This window comes from Ctenopharyngodon idella, chromosome 23 (assembly GCF_019924925.1).
Source record: "Ctenopharyngodon idella isolate HZGC_01 chromosome 23, HZGC01, whole genome shotgun sequence".
In the NCBI taxonomy this organism is placed as follows: Eukaryota; Metazoa; Chordata; class Actinopteri; order Cypriniformes; family Xenocyprididae; genus Ctenopharyngodon; species Ctenopharyngodon idella.
Genome location: NC_067242.1, coordinates 2,630,346 through 2,644,268, shown reverse-complemented (window position 1 = coordinate 2,644,268; position 13,923 = coordinate 2,630,346). Strand labels below are relative to the sequence as shown.

Below are 13,923 nucleotides of genomic sequence, written 5' to 3'. Positions count from 1 at the left end.
ATTACTCACCCTCATGTCCTTCCACACCTGTAAGACCTTTGTTCATCTTCAGAACACAAAGTAGGATATTTTTGATGAAATCCGAGAGCTTTCTGACTCCTCCAAAGACAGCAATTTAATTACCACTTTCAGGGTCCAGAAAGGTATTAAAAACTATGTTAAAATAGTCCATGTGACTGCAGTGACTTCAACTTTAATGTTATGAAGTGACGATAATAATTTGTGCCCAAAAACAAAACAAAAAATAATGACTGCACATTGTTTCCAAAAAGCTTGTTTTGGCATCAGGTTCTCATTTAGTTTGGAGTTCAGGAAGCTCTTTTACAAGGAAACCAAAGCAGCTTGCTTGATTCTGCAACAAATCATCTTAGTAGAACAGTAGAATGATTAAAAAATATGTGGAAAAAGTGAGTGGCCATTGGCATCCTCTTCATGTGGCTTTGTTTTTCTTGAGTGTGTACATGCACATTTGTCAGTCACTACAGGGGAAATGTTGACAGCTGTGGGCATTGATGCCAGGCAGACCGCAGGGCATCATGCCAGCCTGTGCTGGGGTCTGACTGGCCAATGAGCCGTGCCCAAGACAGGCCACAGCTGGTACTGTTAACTGGGGTAGAGCCGTAATTCAGGTCAGAAACATTCATTGACCTAATTGATAAATAATTTACAGTACTGACTAAGAATAATTATGAGTAATGGGCTCAGATCCTTTATATCCTAAATGTCTTAGATAAAACATTTACAGAATGTAAAATACCACATAGGGCCTCTGTAAACATTGTTACATTGAATCACTATTTTGAACCAATTAATTGAAAATGACAGTTTGAAAAAAAACTGAAATTGACTTTTTGAGATTTAAAGGCACAATATGTAATTTTTGCCGCTAGAGGGCACTTATTCAAAACAAAGGCATAGCTTGATGATGCTGTGAATGCGTGTGGAATCATGGGAGTTGTCGTCTTCACCTCCACAGCCGATGGAAAGCAATCCCATGGACCCCAGAAATCATGCTATTATTAACAGTAAATGCTTTGTAAAAACAGAAAACAGCAGCAGCTTTCAGCCTGTCACCATCATGCAAACATGAAATATCAAACAGGTTTACAGGTTTTTGTATTCCATTGCGCTATTTGTCTTATTGTTTATATGTTTGGCGGACACGTTTAGGTGCGTCTTTTGCAGCGTCTCACCCATGAAACGGCATTCTAAAAACACGGCGGTCAAGTTAAAAAAAAACTCGCGTTTAATAACTTAGCCTTTATTTTCTCATTCCACTGCCTGTGTCTCATTTTTATAATGCAATAACGCATTTCTGAATGAACAGCCGCTTAAGAATAGTGATGTGTTCTACGTTCATAGAGCGCCATGTGAGAGCGGTTAATCAGGCGCGCCAGCGCCATCATGTGGTCGGATCATTTTCTTCTCCTTATACGGTTATCATTGATGTATTGTCAACATGTCTAATTGTAACGCTTGCTAACATATTTATTCAAAATCGCTATTTCTAGATTTAAAAAAATAATAAAATCGAGGCAAATCATTAAATTCGAATTAATCGAAAAAATCTGAAAAATCGGCCAGTCCTATTTGAGTGTGCTGAAAGTTATGTTATAATGTTATTCTGTGCGTTCGCTTGGTGGCTGGTATAAGAGACTTGTTGCACTTGCAGTAATATAGATTGATATTAGAATGTCATATTAATAAAAACTGGCTTGACCTGTAATGCTAAATGACATGCAATTAAAGGGGACCTATAATGCCCCTTTTACAAGATGTAATATAAGTCTCTGGTGTCCCCAGAATGTGTCTGTGAAGTTTCAGCTCAAAATACCCCACAGATCATTTATTATAGCTTGTCAAATTTGCCCCTATTTGGGTGTGAGCAAAAACACGCTGTTTTTGTGTGTGTCCCTTTAAATGCAAATGAGCTGCTGCTCCCGGCCCCCTTTCCAGAAGAGGGCGGAGCTTTAACAGCTCACGCTTCGGTTGCTCAACAAAAACAAAGCTGGAGAATCTCACGCAGCCAAAATGAGGATCGTCAGTAACGGTGTTCAGCCTTACATTGTTCAAACCGGAGTTGAACACTGATTCAGGAAGTAGTTACGTTTAGAATGAAACTGGACATTTCTGGATGGTTAGTAGATAAATTTATGTAGTTGCTGTGGAGTTGATTCAACTCATCGACTAGCATGTGCCGTCATGTTAATCTTTTGTGCAAATCCAGTGTTGAATTGACCCTCGTTTGTAAAGCAGTCCGACGTAAAATGACGGCATGTCAACAACACTCTACTACAACAACTCTTCCTCTTCTCTAAAGCAGCCCAACATGGCCTCACCCCCTTTGTTGTGTGTTCTCAGGGGCGGGGTTTATGTAAATTTTGGGGTTTGTGATGTCACCAATCCGGGAAGAAGCTCGTTGTAGTCCCTACCAGCCGTTCGTTTCGATTTCTGTAAAAAAAAGATATCTCCCTTTGCATTGAACTTTGAGCGTCGTAACTTTGCAGATGTTGTTTATGCTCAAACAGCAACATTACACACTAACTAAAGTTAAAAAAGTGAAATCATAATCAAGGATCCCTTTAATTTAAAAATATATTGTATGATGGAAAAAGCTCTCTCTGATTAAACAGCTGCTCACCTGTCTAATAAAACAAAATGGAAATTGGAAAAATAAATAAATAAAACCCATTTTATAGGGCCCTAAACATGTAATTGTGCACATGCTTGAAAGATGTTCTACATACAGATTTGTAAATGTTCTAGTGTGCTTCGTAAGTGTGTGTTAGAAGCTCTTTCCTGAGTGTGAGGAAGTCATGGGGTGTTCAGACCAGACCCCCTCCGAATGCTCCAGCCCCTCTTCACAATATACAGAGGGTGGGTCACAGGAAAAGAGGAAATGACTCAATCCCATTGAAAAATGTTCTGTTACCACACGTTCTGCCATAAGTATGCACATTTTTGTTTCAATAAAACACTTTAATATGAGGGTGTTTGTGTCCAGCTACCCATAAACCTCTCTGAGACCGGCAACGCATTCACAGTTCTCTGGTCTCCTCTCCTCTTTTTCATTCATATCCATCTTTCTCTCCCATCTTTTATTAATCAGTCTTTCCTCTGCACCACAGAGTGCTTCATACGTCTCGCGGTCGAGGCTCCTTTGAGATTCAAGTGGCTCTTCCGCATAAAAAAACACTGCTTCAAAAGACTTAAAACACAAAACAGCGGACCGCTCACGTGGCTATCGCTGAAATGGGTTATTTCACTCTCACGATTTTGTTCAGTTTCACAAATCTCAGCACGCATGTTGCAACTGTAACGCAAACGCTGCTGTAGGTGATGATGGTGATGTCTTTATTGTCAGCTGGTTTGGTTTTAGGCTATGAACTCTGATTTCCTTGTTTCCTGGTCGGGGTGTGCCACAGCACTTTCCTCTGATGACATCATGTGTGTGTTAGTCGCTGCTGAACAGTGTGTGTGTGTGTCTGTGTGTGTGTGTGTGTGTGTGTGTGTGCATCCTTCTGAAAGTCAGGGTGGGAATCTGTGAGGGGGAAAAAAAAAGAGCAGAAAGGAAGGTTCTTAAAATTATTCACATAATTAAAAACAAAATTAAATGCATTATAATTAATATAATTAAATAAAAAGAAAATTAAATTATAGTATTAATATAAAGTATAATAAAAAATAAAAATAAATGTTATAATAGTTTCATGTCTCGGTGATGCCTTGAATTGATGGCAGACAACATTAAAATGAAATATAACAAAATATATTTTATAATACATTTCATAAATATTATTATAATATTTATGTAAAAATAAATATAGTATGTATATTGTAGTATATGTTATAGTAAAATTAAATAAAAATGATTAAAGGTTGTAGTCCCTCATTCACTTATGGTGCACAAATGGTCCATGGTTCCCATAATCAAAGGTCTGCCCCCTAGTGTTGGCATAATGGCATAGCAGTGTGAAGACATACATACTGCTGTACATTGTTGACATTTTTGTCAAGAAATTACCTATTAAAATTGCCAAAATATGCAGTTTACAAGCAGAGCATATAGAGGATATTGTATCCCATAATTCCGTGCACTCAACTTTCCATTTCAAACTTGACAAATGAACAAGATGTGTCAAACATAATATCCTTTTCCTACAAAGTACATAGTGGTATTATGGTACAGTGACAGTATCAAGTTTCACTATATATTATATATTATTTGTATAGTAATTGTATAATATTGTATTTCATGGTACTGAATGATAACCATATTCATAAACCATGTTTATATACAGTGGGTACGGAAAGTATTCAGACCCCCTTACATTTTTCACTCTTTGTTATATTGCAGCCATTTGCTAAAATCATTTAAGTTCATTTTTTTTCCTCATTAATGTACACACAGCACCCCATATTGACAGAAAAACACAGAATTGTTGACATTTTTGCAGATTTATTAAAAAAGAAAAACTGAAATATCACATGGTCCTAAGTATTCAGACCCTTTGCTCAGTATTCAGTAGAAGCACCCTTTTGATCTAATACAGCCATGAGTCTTTTTGGAAAAGATGCAACAAGTTTTTCACACCTGGATTTGGGGATCCTCTGCCATTCCTCCTTGCAGATCCTCTCCAGTTCTGTCAGGTTGGATGGTAAACGTTGGTGGACAGCCATTTTTAGGTCTCTCCAGAGATGCTCAATTGGGTTTAAGTCAGGGCTCTGGCTGGGCCATTCAAGAACAGTCACGGAGTTGTTGTGAAGCCACTCCTTCGTTATTTTAGCTGTGTGCTTAGGGTCATTGTCTTGTTGGAAGGTAAACCTTCGGCCCAGTCTGAGGTCCTGAGCACTCTGGAGAAGGTTTTCGTCCAGGATATCCCTGTACTTGGCCCCATTCATCTTTCCCTCGATTGCAACCAGTCGTCCTGTCCCTGCAGCTGAAAAACACCCCCACAGCATGATGCTGCCACCACCATGCTTCACTGTTGGGACTGTATTGGACAGGTGATGAGCAGTGCCTGGTTTTCTCCACACATACTGCTGAGAATTAAGGCCAAAAAGTTCTATCTTGGTCTCATCAGACCAGAGAATCTTATTTCTCACCATCTTGGAGTCCTCCATGTGAGCTTTCATGTGTCTTGCACTGAGGAGAGGCTTCCGTCGGGCCACTCTGCCATAAAGCCCCGACTGGTGTAGGGCTGCAGTGATGGTTGACTTTCTACAACCTTCTCCCATCTCCCGACAGCATCTCTGGAGCTCAGCCACAGTGATCTTTGGGTTCTTCTTTACCTCTCTCACCAAGGCTCTTCTCCCCCGATAGCTCAGTTTGGCCAGACGGCCAGCTCTAGGAAGGGTTCTGGTCGTCCCAAATGTCTTCCATTTAAGGATTATGGAGGCCACTGTGCTCTTAGGAACCTTAAGTGCAGTAGAAATTTTTTTGTAACCTTGGCCAGATCTGTGCCTTGCCACAATTCTGTCTCTGAGCTCTTCAGGCAGTTCCTTTGACCTCATGATTCTCATTTGCTCTGACATGCACTGTGAGCTGTAAGGTCTTATATAGACAGGTGTGTGGCTTTCCTAATCAAGTCCAATCAGTATAATCAAACACAGCTGGACTCAAATGAAGGTGTAGAACCATCTCAAGGATGATCAGAAGAAATGGACAGCACCTGAGTTAAATATATGAGTGTCACAGCAAAGGGTCTGAATACTTAGGACCATGTGATATTTCAGTGTTTCTTTTTTAATAAATCTGCAAAAATGTCAACAATTCTGTGTTTTTCTGTCAATATGGGATGCTGTGTGTACATTAATGAGGAAAAAAAATGAACTTATATTGCAGCCATTTGCTAAAATCATTTAACAAAGAGTGAAAAATTTAAGGGGGTCTGAATACTTTCCGTACCCACTGTATATATATATATATATATACTTTGAAGCAGTTTGAGGCTATATAACATGATATTGTCTTGAAATATGCATTAAAAAATCATTTTGTTCCTGTTTTTTGTTAAATATTCTGAAATAACTGATTTAAAAATATAAGCAAATTGGGTGTCAGGCCAACACATAGTATATAATGTATACCATTACATAATAAAAGTCTGTAGAATGCTAGTATTCCATTCTGAACAAGTGTGGTTATTGTTGTTAAGTAAAACTATTAAAATCGTCTTGGTTAATTGAAAAAAGTTGTGAAGTATAATATAAATATTAGATGAAAAACTAACGAAAGTTAGAAACATTGCCTTGGCTACTAACTGAAATAAAATAAGTTGGAAGTACTAAAATTACTAAAATTTAAAACTGAAATAAAAATATTTACAAAAATAAAGCAAAAAATCGCTACAAATGAAAACTGAAAAAAAAATAAGATAACTCAGATTATTAATAAATACTATAATAGTATATAAATAAGTATTTTGCTACATCTCTAATTCTTTTATATCTCGACATTTTCAAGACTGTGTGTACACGTAATATTGTGGCTTGCTTGACTATATGTTTTTTTTTTTTTTTTTTTGAGTTATTCTAGTAATACTCAAACAATAACTCAAGCCTCACTCTTGAATGACAATCATCTTTCTCTTTTCTCTCTTCAGAGCTCAACATGGAGTACAATCCTTCGGACCACCCGCGCGCCAGCACCATCTTCCTCAGCAAGTCTCAAACAGACGGTAAGAGAGACTCCACGTTTTCTGACTCACAGGATGAGTGGGACAGTCTCCCCTTAAGACTGGATGCTGGAAGGGAACATTAATTAAAACGAAACTACGGTCAGGATTGCTTCAGTCTGATCCAAACGAATCAGGAGGCGAGCGCACAGATGGCCCTGACTTAGTCAGACCAAACATTCCCTCCTCAGAGAAAACTTTCAATAATAGTTTGATTTAACACAGTACCCCTGGGTGATGATGCTTTGTTAACTGTCAGCTCTTCCCAGTGGGCGATATTTCTACCCAGGCTAATGTTATGATATTCTCCTTGTTTCTCAGGGAATTGTTAGTGAGATGTTTTGTGACTCCGGTCTATCAGACATCTCGTGGTTCCAGTGACATTATAAAGGGAAACAAACACAATTAGTGGCGTATGGACTGTAAAGTCAAGGACAAGTAAATGCCAGCCTTGTTATCCATGCTCAGATTTAATTTAGAAACCTTCTTGTTTTTCAGTTCTTTTACCCAACAAGAAAGGTACGTTTGATCTCAGCGTGTTTGTTAGTCTGCTGCTGTGTTGTGCTGAAGCTTTATAGATTCCGAATGTCTGTAGTTTTATGCTGTAAGCTGTTTTTTGTTCAGGAATCTACTTTGATAAGCTACAAGCTACTCGATTTAACTGCAGTGAAGCTACGCTTTGTAGTTAGCTACACTACAAGCTAACAAAACGTAGCTAACTACATTGAAGCTGCTGAATAGAGCAACAGTTTTTTCAGAGTAATGTCATTTTAAAAGTATTTTCTGACAGCATTAAACTTGAACGCTTTCATGTACACACAATTTTGTGCCATTAAGGGGTTATGCATGTTAACAGTGTCGCTGAATCTGTCCCATTTGTCTGGCTGTGCAGCTGTCTGTGTAGATTTGTGTATGCTGTGCTGTCACTAGGTCTCTAGTGCTGTTGTTAAGTCATAATATGGATGAAAATATAGTCAAACTGCTAATGTGAGTCATTAGTCATACGGTAGCTTTAATATTTGAGTTTGTGTGCGTGAGGGATCTCTAGGGATTTCTAAAGTCAGTTTATCTCACATTAACACACACATTTCGTTAAAAACTGGCTCTTTATTTTCACCTGCAGTCTCACTAAAACATATGGGTCAGGCTTTTAACACATTGCCTTTCAGTCAAAATAACTGGCCTCGCCCACAAATACAATAGTGGTCGTTAAATATGAAATCATTACGATTTCACAGTGTCAAGTTATCTTGAAGAGAATCATCTGGGTGCTAAAGGAAAATCTTATGGTTAATGTCTTTCGTTATTGCATTTAAAGGGGTCATGAACTGCATTATTTTGTTTTATAATGTTTCATGGCGTGCACTTATAATATTAGAATAATTTTTACATCAAAAATGGTCATAATTTAGAAATAAAAGGCATTTTCCTACCCTGATTTTAGCCCTCTGATTTGAACGCTCTGTTTTAAGTGCCGTGTCTGCTGTGAGACTTCAGTGTAAACGCCCACTGCTGTGATTGGCTGACATCTTTGCAAATGAAATAGCAAAGTATTATTTGAAAACTTTTAGCACATTTTTACTATTACAGCTCTCAAGGTTAACTAATAGTGAAAAGTGTTGATTATAGCATTACATTTAAATCTATGGCATTATATTTAGATTGTGTCATGAAAGGTTGCCGTGATGAACATTGTAGCCGATCATAGACATGTTGAGCGCATGAAATCAGTGATCTCGTCATTGCAACTCGATTTCTACACACTAACGAATGCTTTTATCATAACTAACAGTGCAAACACAATGTAAATAAGAGATTCATTAATTTTTAACAGTTTTGGCGCGAGTCGAGAGCTCAGTCACTGATAAACTCATGCTGTTTGATTGACAGATCCAGCGATTGTAAAGGGAGCGTTCTTTGATTGCTTTCTATATATAATTTAAGCACATGTTATTAACTTATTAGAAATAACATATTATTTTCATCCTACTAAGAGAAACAGTGTGATGTTGACCGTTTAGTCGCTGGTTTGATTTACTGACACATAGACAAAGAACATCTGACTGTATATGAATCAATATCCAAAATCACTGGTCACAGATCAGGCATTAGAATTAACAGTTACTCACATTAGGGCTGCACAATTAATCGCAATTAAATTGCACACGATTTGGCAAAGGCTGTGATTATTTCATGTAAAGCATGTCAGAGCTGTACGGCTCTGTGATCAGTAGTAAATGCATCTCCATCTGAAAGCCAGAGGGCGCTCTCGCGCAGAAACTGCAAACACGCGTCTTTCCAGGAAATCCCTATGGGCATCATACTATCGCTGTAGCTGAATAAACAGAAGATTGAAACACTTTGATTGATTAAACATGACTAATAAACACACAACTGCCTTGTCTGTGTAAGAAGCCACATCATCTTACAGAAAGACGCTAAACTGTCGTTATGAAGTGAGTTTGTAGTAAAAACGTTATTAAATGTTGTGTTTTGTTGGACAAGATGTTAATAAATGCTTCTCATGTCTGGAAAGATGTTTGACGCGTGTTGCTTTTTTTCAAATGTACATTATAAGTGACTCAAACTCGCAGTGCTTTCAGATTTAGAGCCATACTTCATTGACAAGCCGCACATAAAAAAATAATCGTAGCCTTTGCGATTTCATAATCGCACTAAGCCGTATTGTTCAAGCGCGATTTCAATGTTATTTTTCTAATCGTCCGATTAGTCGTGCAGCCCTAACTCACGTTGTCGCATTACTGACAAGTCCATATCGTAAAAGTCTGTTTGCAAATTGACCAAATAATCCACAGTGAAATGTACCGAAATACAAATAAATAATGCTCAACTTAGACATTCACATCTTGCCTTCCCTGAAACAATCTTTATTGCTTGCTAGCTCTAGTAACCTAATGTTAGCGTCTCTCTATTACCTACTACATGGTATGCGTGATTCGGAGGGCGGGGCTAAACAGGCAGTGATGTAGAAGCGGGCGTTGATCTTCTTCTGTGGAGGTGGTGTTTAGCCACACTATTACATAATAAAGTGGCACATTCCACAACCTGTCGTTTTGGCAGATTGGCTTCAATATAAGCCGTTTATAGACTAACAAGTAAATTTTGAGTTCTAAAACTTACTGGATGTTTTTATAGTAAAATGACCTCAAACGATCAAGAGAATCTTGATTTCTCAGTTCATGACCCCCTTTAAGCAATTAAACAAACTACTCTACCAGACACACCAAACCGACATCAAAGAACTAGCAGTGATTGTGATGAATGTGGTGTTGCCTCATGTCACCTGTGTCTGGGCTAAAATGTTGAGCTTGAACACACAGCAAAGACTACAGCCAATGACCAACTATCATGTACAGGGGTTGGACAATAAAACTGAAACACCTGGTTTTAGACCACAGTAATTTATTAGTATGGTGCAGGGCCTCCTTTTGCGGCCAATACAGCATCAATTTGTCTTGAGAATGACAGATACAAGTCCTTCACTCTGGCCAAAGGGATTTTGAGCCATTCCTCTTCCAGAACAGTGGTCAGGTCACTACGTGATGCTGGTGGACGAAAACATTGTCTGACTTGCTCCTCCAAAATACCCCTAAAAAATATTTAGATATGGTGACTGACTGTGCAGGCCATGGGAGATGTTCAACTTCACTTTCATGTTCATCAAACCATTCTGTCACAAGTCTTGCTGTATTGGTGCATTATCGTGCTGATACATGGCACCCCCTTCAGGGTACAATGTTTGAACTATTTAGGTGCATATGGTCCTCCAGAATGGTTTGGTATTCCTTGGCAGTGACACACCCATCAAGTACAGTAGAGAATGCCATGATATTACAGCCCAAACCATTACTGATCCACCCCTGTTCTTCAGTCTTGGCAGCAACAGTCCAGGTGTTGAGCCTCTTTGGGGCTTCTCCACACCGTAACTCAGTGAAGGTGGACTATTGGAGAACAATACATGTTTCACATTGTCAACAGCCCAAGATTTGCACTGATGGCACCAATGAAACCAACATTTGGCATTGGCACAAGTGTTCAAGGTTTGGCTATAGCAGCCCGACCATGAATATTGACCATGTGGAGCTCCCGGTGAACAGTTTTGGTGGAAACAGGAGTTGAGGTGCACATTTATTTCATGCAGTGAGTTGGGCAGCTGTTGTTTTATGTTTGTTGGATACAATCTGGGTTAGGACCCCGACACCCCTTTCAGACAGCGCTGATGTTGGATGTGGTTCATCCTACGTGGTGGTATGTCGACATTACCCTGGATAACACAGCGTTCAATACTACTCTCATACCAGCAGGTGGCAGTAGTCTGTATTCATCATTCAGAAAAGGAAAACAAAAGAGCTAGGACCAAAGCTGCGCTTACCATTTTCACTCATCACTTGCTTTCATCACTTCTGTTTTTCTTCTCATGCTCTGGTTGGCTAATCTGTACAGCCAATCAAAGTGATCTCTCTCACTGAGGGGCTCAGTTACAAATTCAACATGCTCAAGCATCCAAAATTCCATTGACGGTAGTCCAACTAGGGTCAGTGGTGCAAAACATGCTGCATAAAGCCTGACATTGTCCGACCATCGTCTTGTGTCCCGGCCTTTTACATGTAAATGCTCTTTGTTATGATTGGTTAACCTCTGTTCATCATCATAGCTCCGTCAAGGCATACATTGGTCTGTAAATGTAGGTGATTGTAAGTGTGTTAACATTAATACTGTAACAATTTCTAAACAACACTTTTTAAATAAGCTTTGTATGAATGTTAGAATATATTTACATAGTAGTACATATGTCTAAACCAAACTTCATTCAACACAAACCAACAATGGCAAATAAATAGAGGTTTATGAAGCTTTGACTGTGAGGAAACAACATTTGAAGGTCTAAACCCTCAGCAAATATCACAGCACTGCTTAATAGGTTGTGTAACTGCTGCATGATAATTTGTATGCGCTTTTGTGATGTCATCAATAGATTTTCTCATTCCTAAATGGCACAATGAAACAAAAAGCATTGGTTGCTTTACGGTCAGTGTACTTCAGTTTTTACGCGTACGCTAGGGTATGTGTACAGTGTGCGTGATGTAAATGTCATTATCAGAATAGTACATTACATACTGTACACGCACAGCTCAGCTCACACATGTGCCTGGAATTTTTTTCACACTAATTAGTTTGTCCACAAGGTGGAGTTTACTTTCAAATAGGGTTGTCAAAAGAACCTACTTCAGTACCAAGTCGGCATTGAAATTTTATAAATGTGACGATATCAGCATTTCCCCCTCGCATTTTGAGCGCTGTTCAGTGGATTCTTAAACACCTCTGATTGGCCATTGTGTTCACGCGCTCAATAGATATGTCTGTGATTGGCTACGATGATCAACACTTCAAAAACATGTTGTAAATAGACATCTTTGACGCTCTTCACCGAGCCCTTACAGACATACACACGGGAATGTTTGAAAGCAAGCATTGGATCCCTAATACATCCGCTGATAGACGGATCCGCTGATAGACGCCGGCTTTCAAACGTTCCCGTGTATATATGTGTAAGAGCTTGGTGAAGAGCATCAAAGATGTCTATTTACAACATGTTCGCTTTCAAATGCCTGCTTTTAAACGTTCCCGTGCGTTGATCATTGTAGCCAATCACAGACATATCTGTTGAGCGCATGAACACAGTGGCCAATCAGAGGTGTTAAAGAATCCGCTCAACAGCGCTCAAAATGCAATGAGGAAATGCTGGTATAATCACATTTTTAAAATTTCAATGCCAACTTGGTACCGAAGTCAGTTCTTTTTGCAACCCTACTTTCAAAGGCTACGTGTTCAGCTGTACACACATACTAAGCGTTCACGTCAAAACTGAAGTGTACTTAGAGCTTAATTTGGCAGTTCTTGGCTAGAATAAGCTCCAAAGTGGACCAGACTTCATGCTGATAGTCAAAAGTAAGTCTATGCAAAACTAACCAGCTTTTCTGAAAGACCTTTTTCAGAGAAGTTTAATTACAACACATTTCATCTCTCTGCCCCTTGAACTGTTGATAATGAAATACCGACCAACAGTTCAAGACCTCAGATTGTTAGATACATCCTTCTTGATGTTACTGACATCACTGTAATTGTGGCCCTTGTCTTTTTGTCTGTCTCTAATTAACTGTATCGACTGTTGTGCTAGTGTTGCTAATTATGCGTTTCTCTTTACAGTTCGGGAAAAACGGAAAAGCCTGTACGTCAACCATGTAAGTAGCAGCAGCAGCAGTGATGGTGACATCAGTGGTTATGTGTCTTTGGTAGTGCGATTCTCATAATGCTTGTGTCTGCTATGAAAACATCTCCCCAAGTGTCACAACACTCACAAAACTAATCAAACCCAACTGTCATCCACCACATGAGAATGCACAAACCAGTACTGCATGAGTCTCTGGGCTTGTGTTGCATCAGTAACTGCATGTCTTTTCTGTTCAACACTTTAATTCTATATAAATGATTTAATATGCATGGCTTGATTTTCTTCATTTCATCACCGCATGCTCTTAATACTAAATTTGCAATTAATCGCTTCTGCTTTGTTCCTATTTTAATGTCTTTTATTACTTTGCAAGTTAACACACATTGCGGAGTCAAAGGTAAATATTTGCTCATTGCTCTATTTATTTTTCTTAAACTGTTTGTATTACATTGTACTGATTTATTTGCATTATTAATGTTGCTTATCCTGTTATACATTTTCTAGTAAGTTGCATAAAACATTACTGTTTGTCTTGTATTGGAGTGGGATTCTTACCCACACTAATGCACATATTAAGCGAGAATCACGCAGGTAAAAATGAGATGATAATGGCTTCTTTGGGGCTGCAGGTGGCATAATTTGCAGCCTGTTTGCTGAAAGTGTGTGTGTGTGAGAATAACTGATGTTTAGTTTGCGCTCTGTGTGTCCTTGTCTTTCAGCAACATCCGTCTGGTCCAATAAGACGCAAGTACAGCTCCTGTTCGACGATCTTCCTGGATGATAGCACCGTCAGCCAACCCAACCTCAAATACACCATCAAATGGTACTCGAATCCTCTGTGTAACACCGTTATTGAGCTGTGTATGATTGGTATATCTAAGGCCCCGTTTACACCTGGTATTAAGATGCGTTTTGGTCGATAGGATTACAAGTAGATGAGGGAGACATTCCCGTTTACACCTGGTGTTTTAATCCATCTCTTTTGTCCACTTT

At 38.9% G+C, this 13,923-nt stretch overlaps 1 protein-coding gene across 1 annotated transcript in view; it reads left to right on the top strand.

The window, feature by feature from the left end:
- Positions 1–13,923, top strand: part of ccny (cyclin Y) — a 62,851-nt gene that overhangs the window by 30,694 nt on the left and 18,234 nt on the right. The window contains 4 exon segments of the mRNA XM_051881971.1: positions 6,606–6,680; positions 7,176–7,196; positions 12,906–12,940; positions 13,650–13,753. Of these exon segments, the coding sequence (XP_051737931.1) occupies positions 6,606–6,680; positions 7,176–7,196; positions 12,906–12,940; positions 13,650–13,753 (235 nt within the window).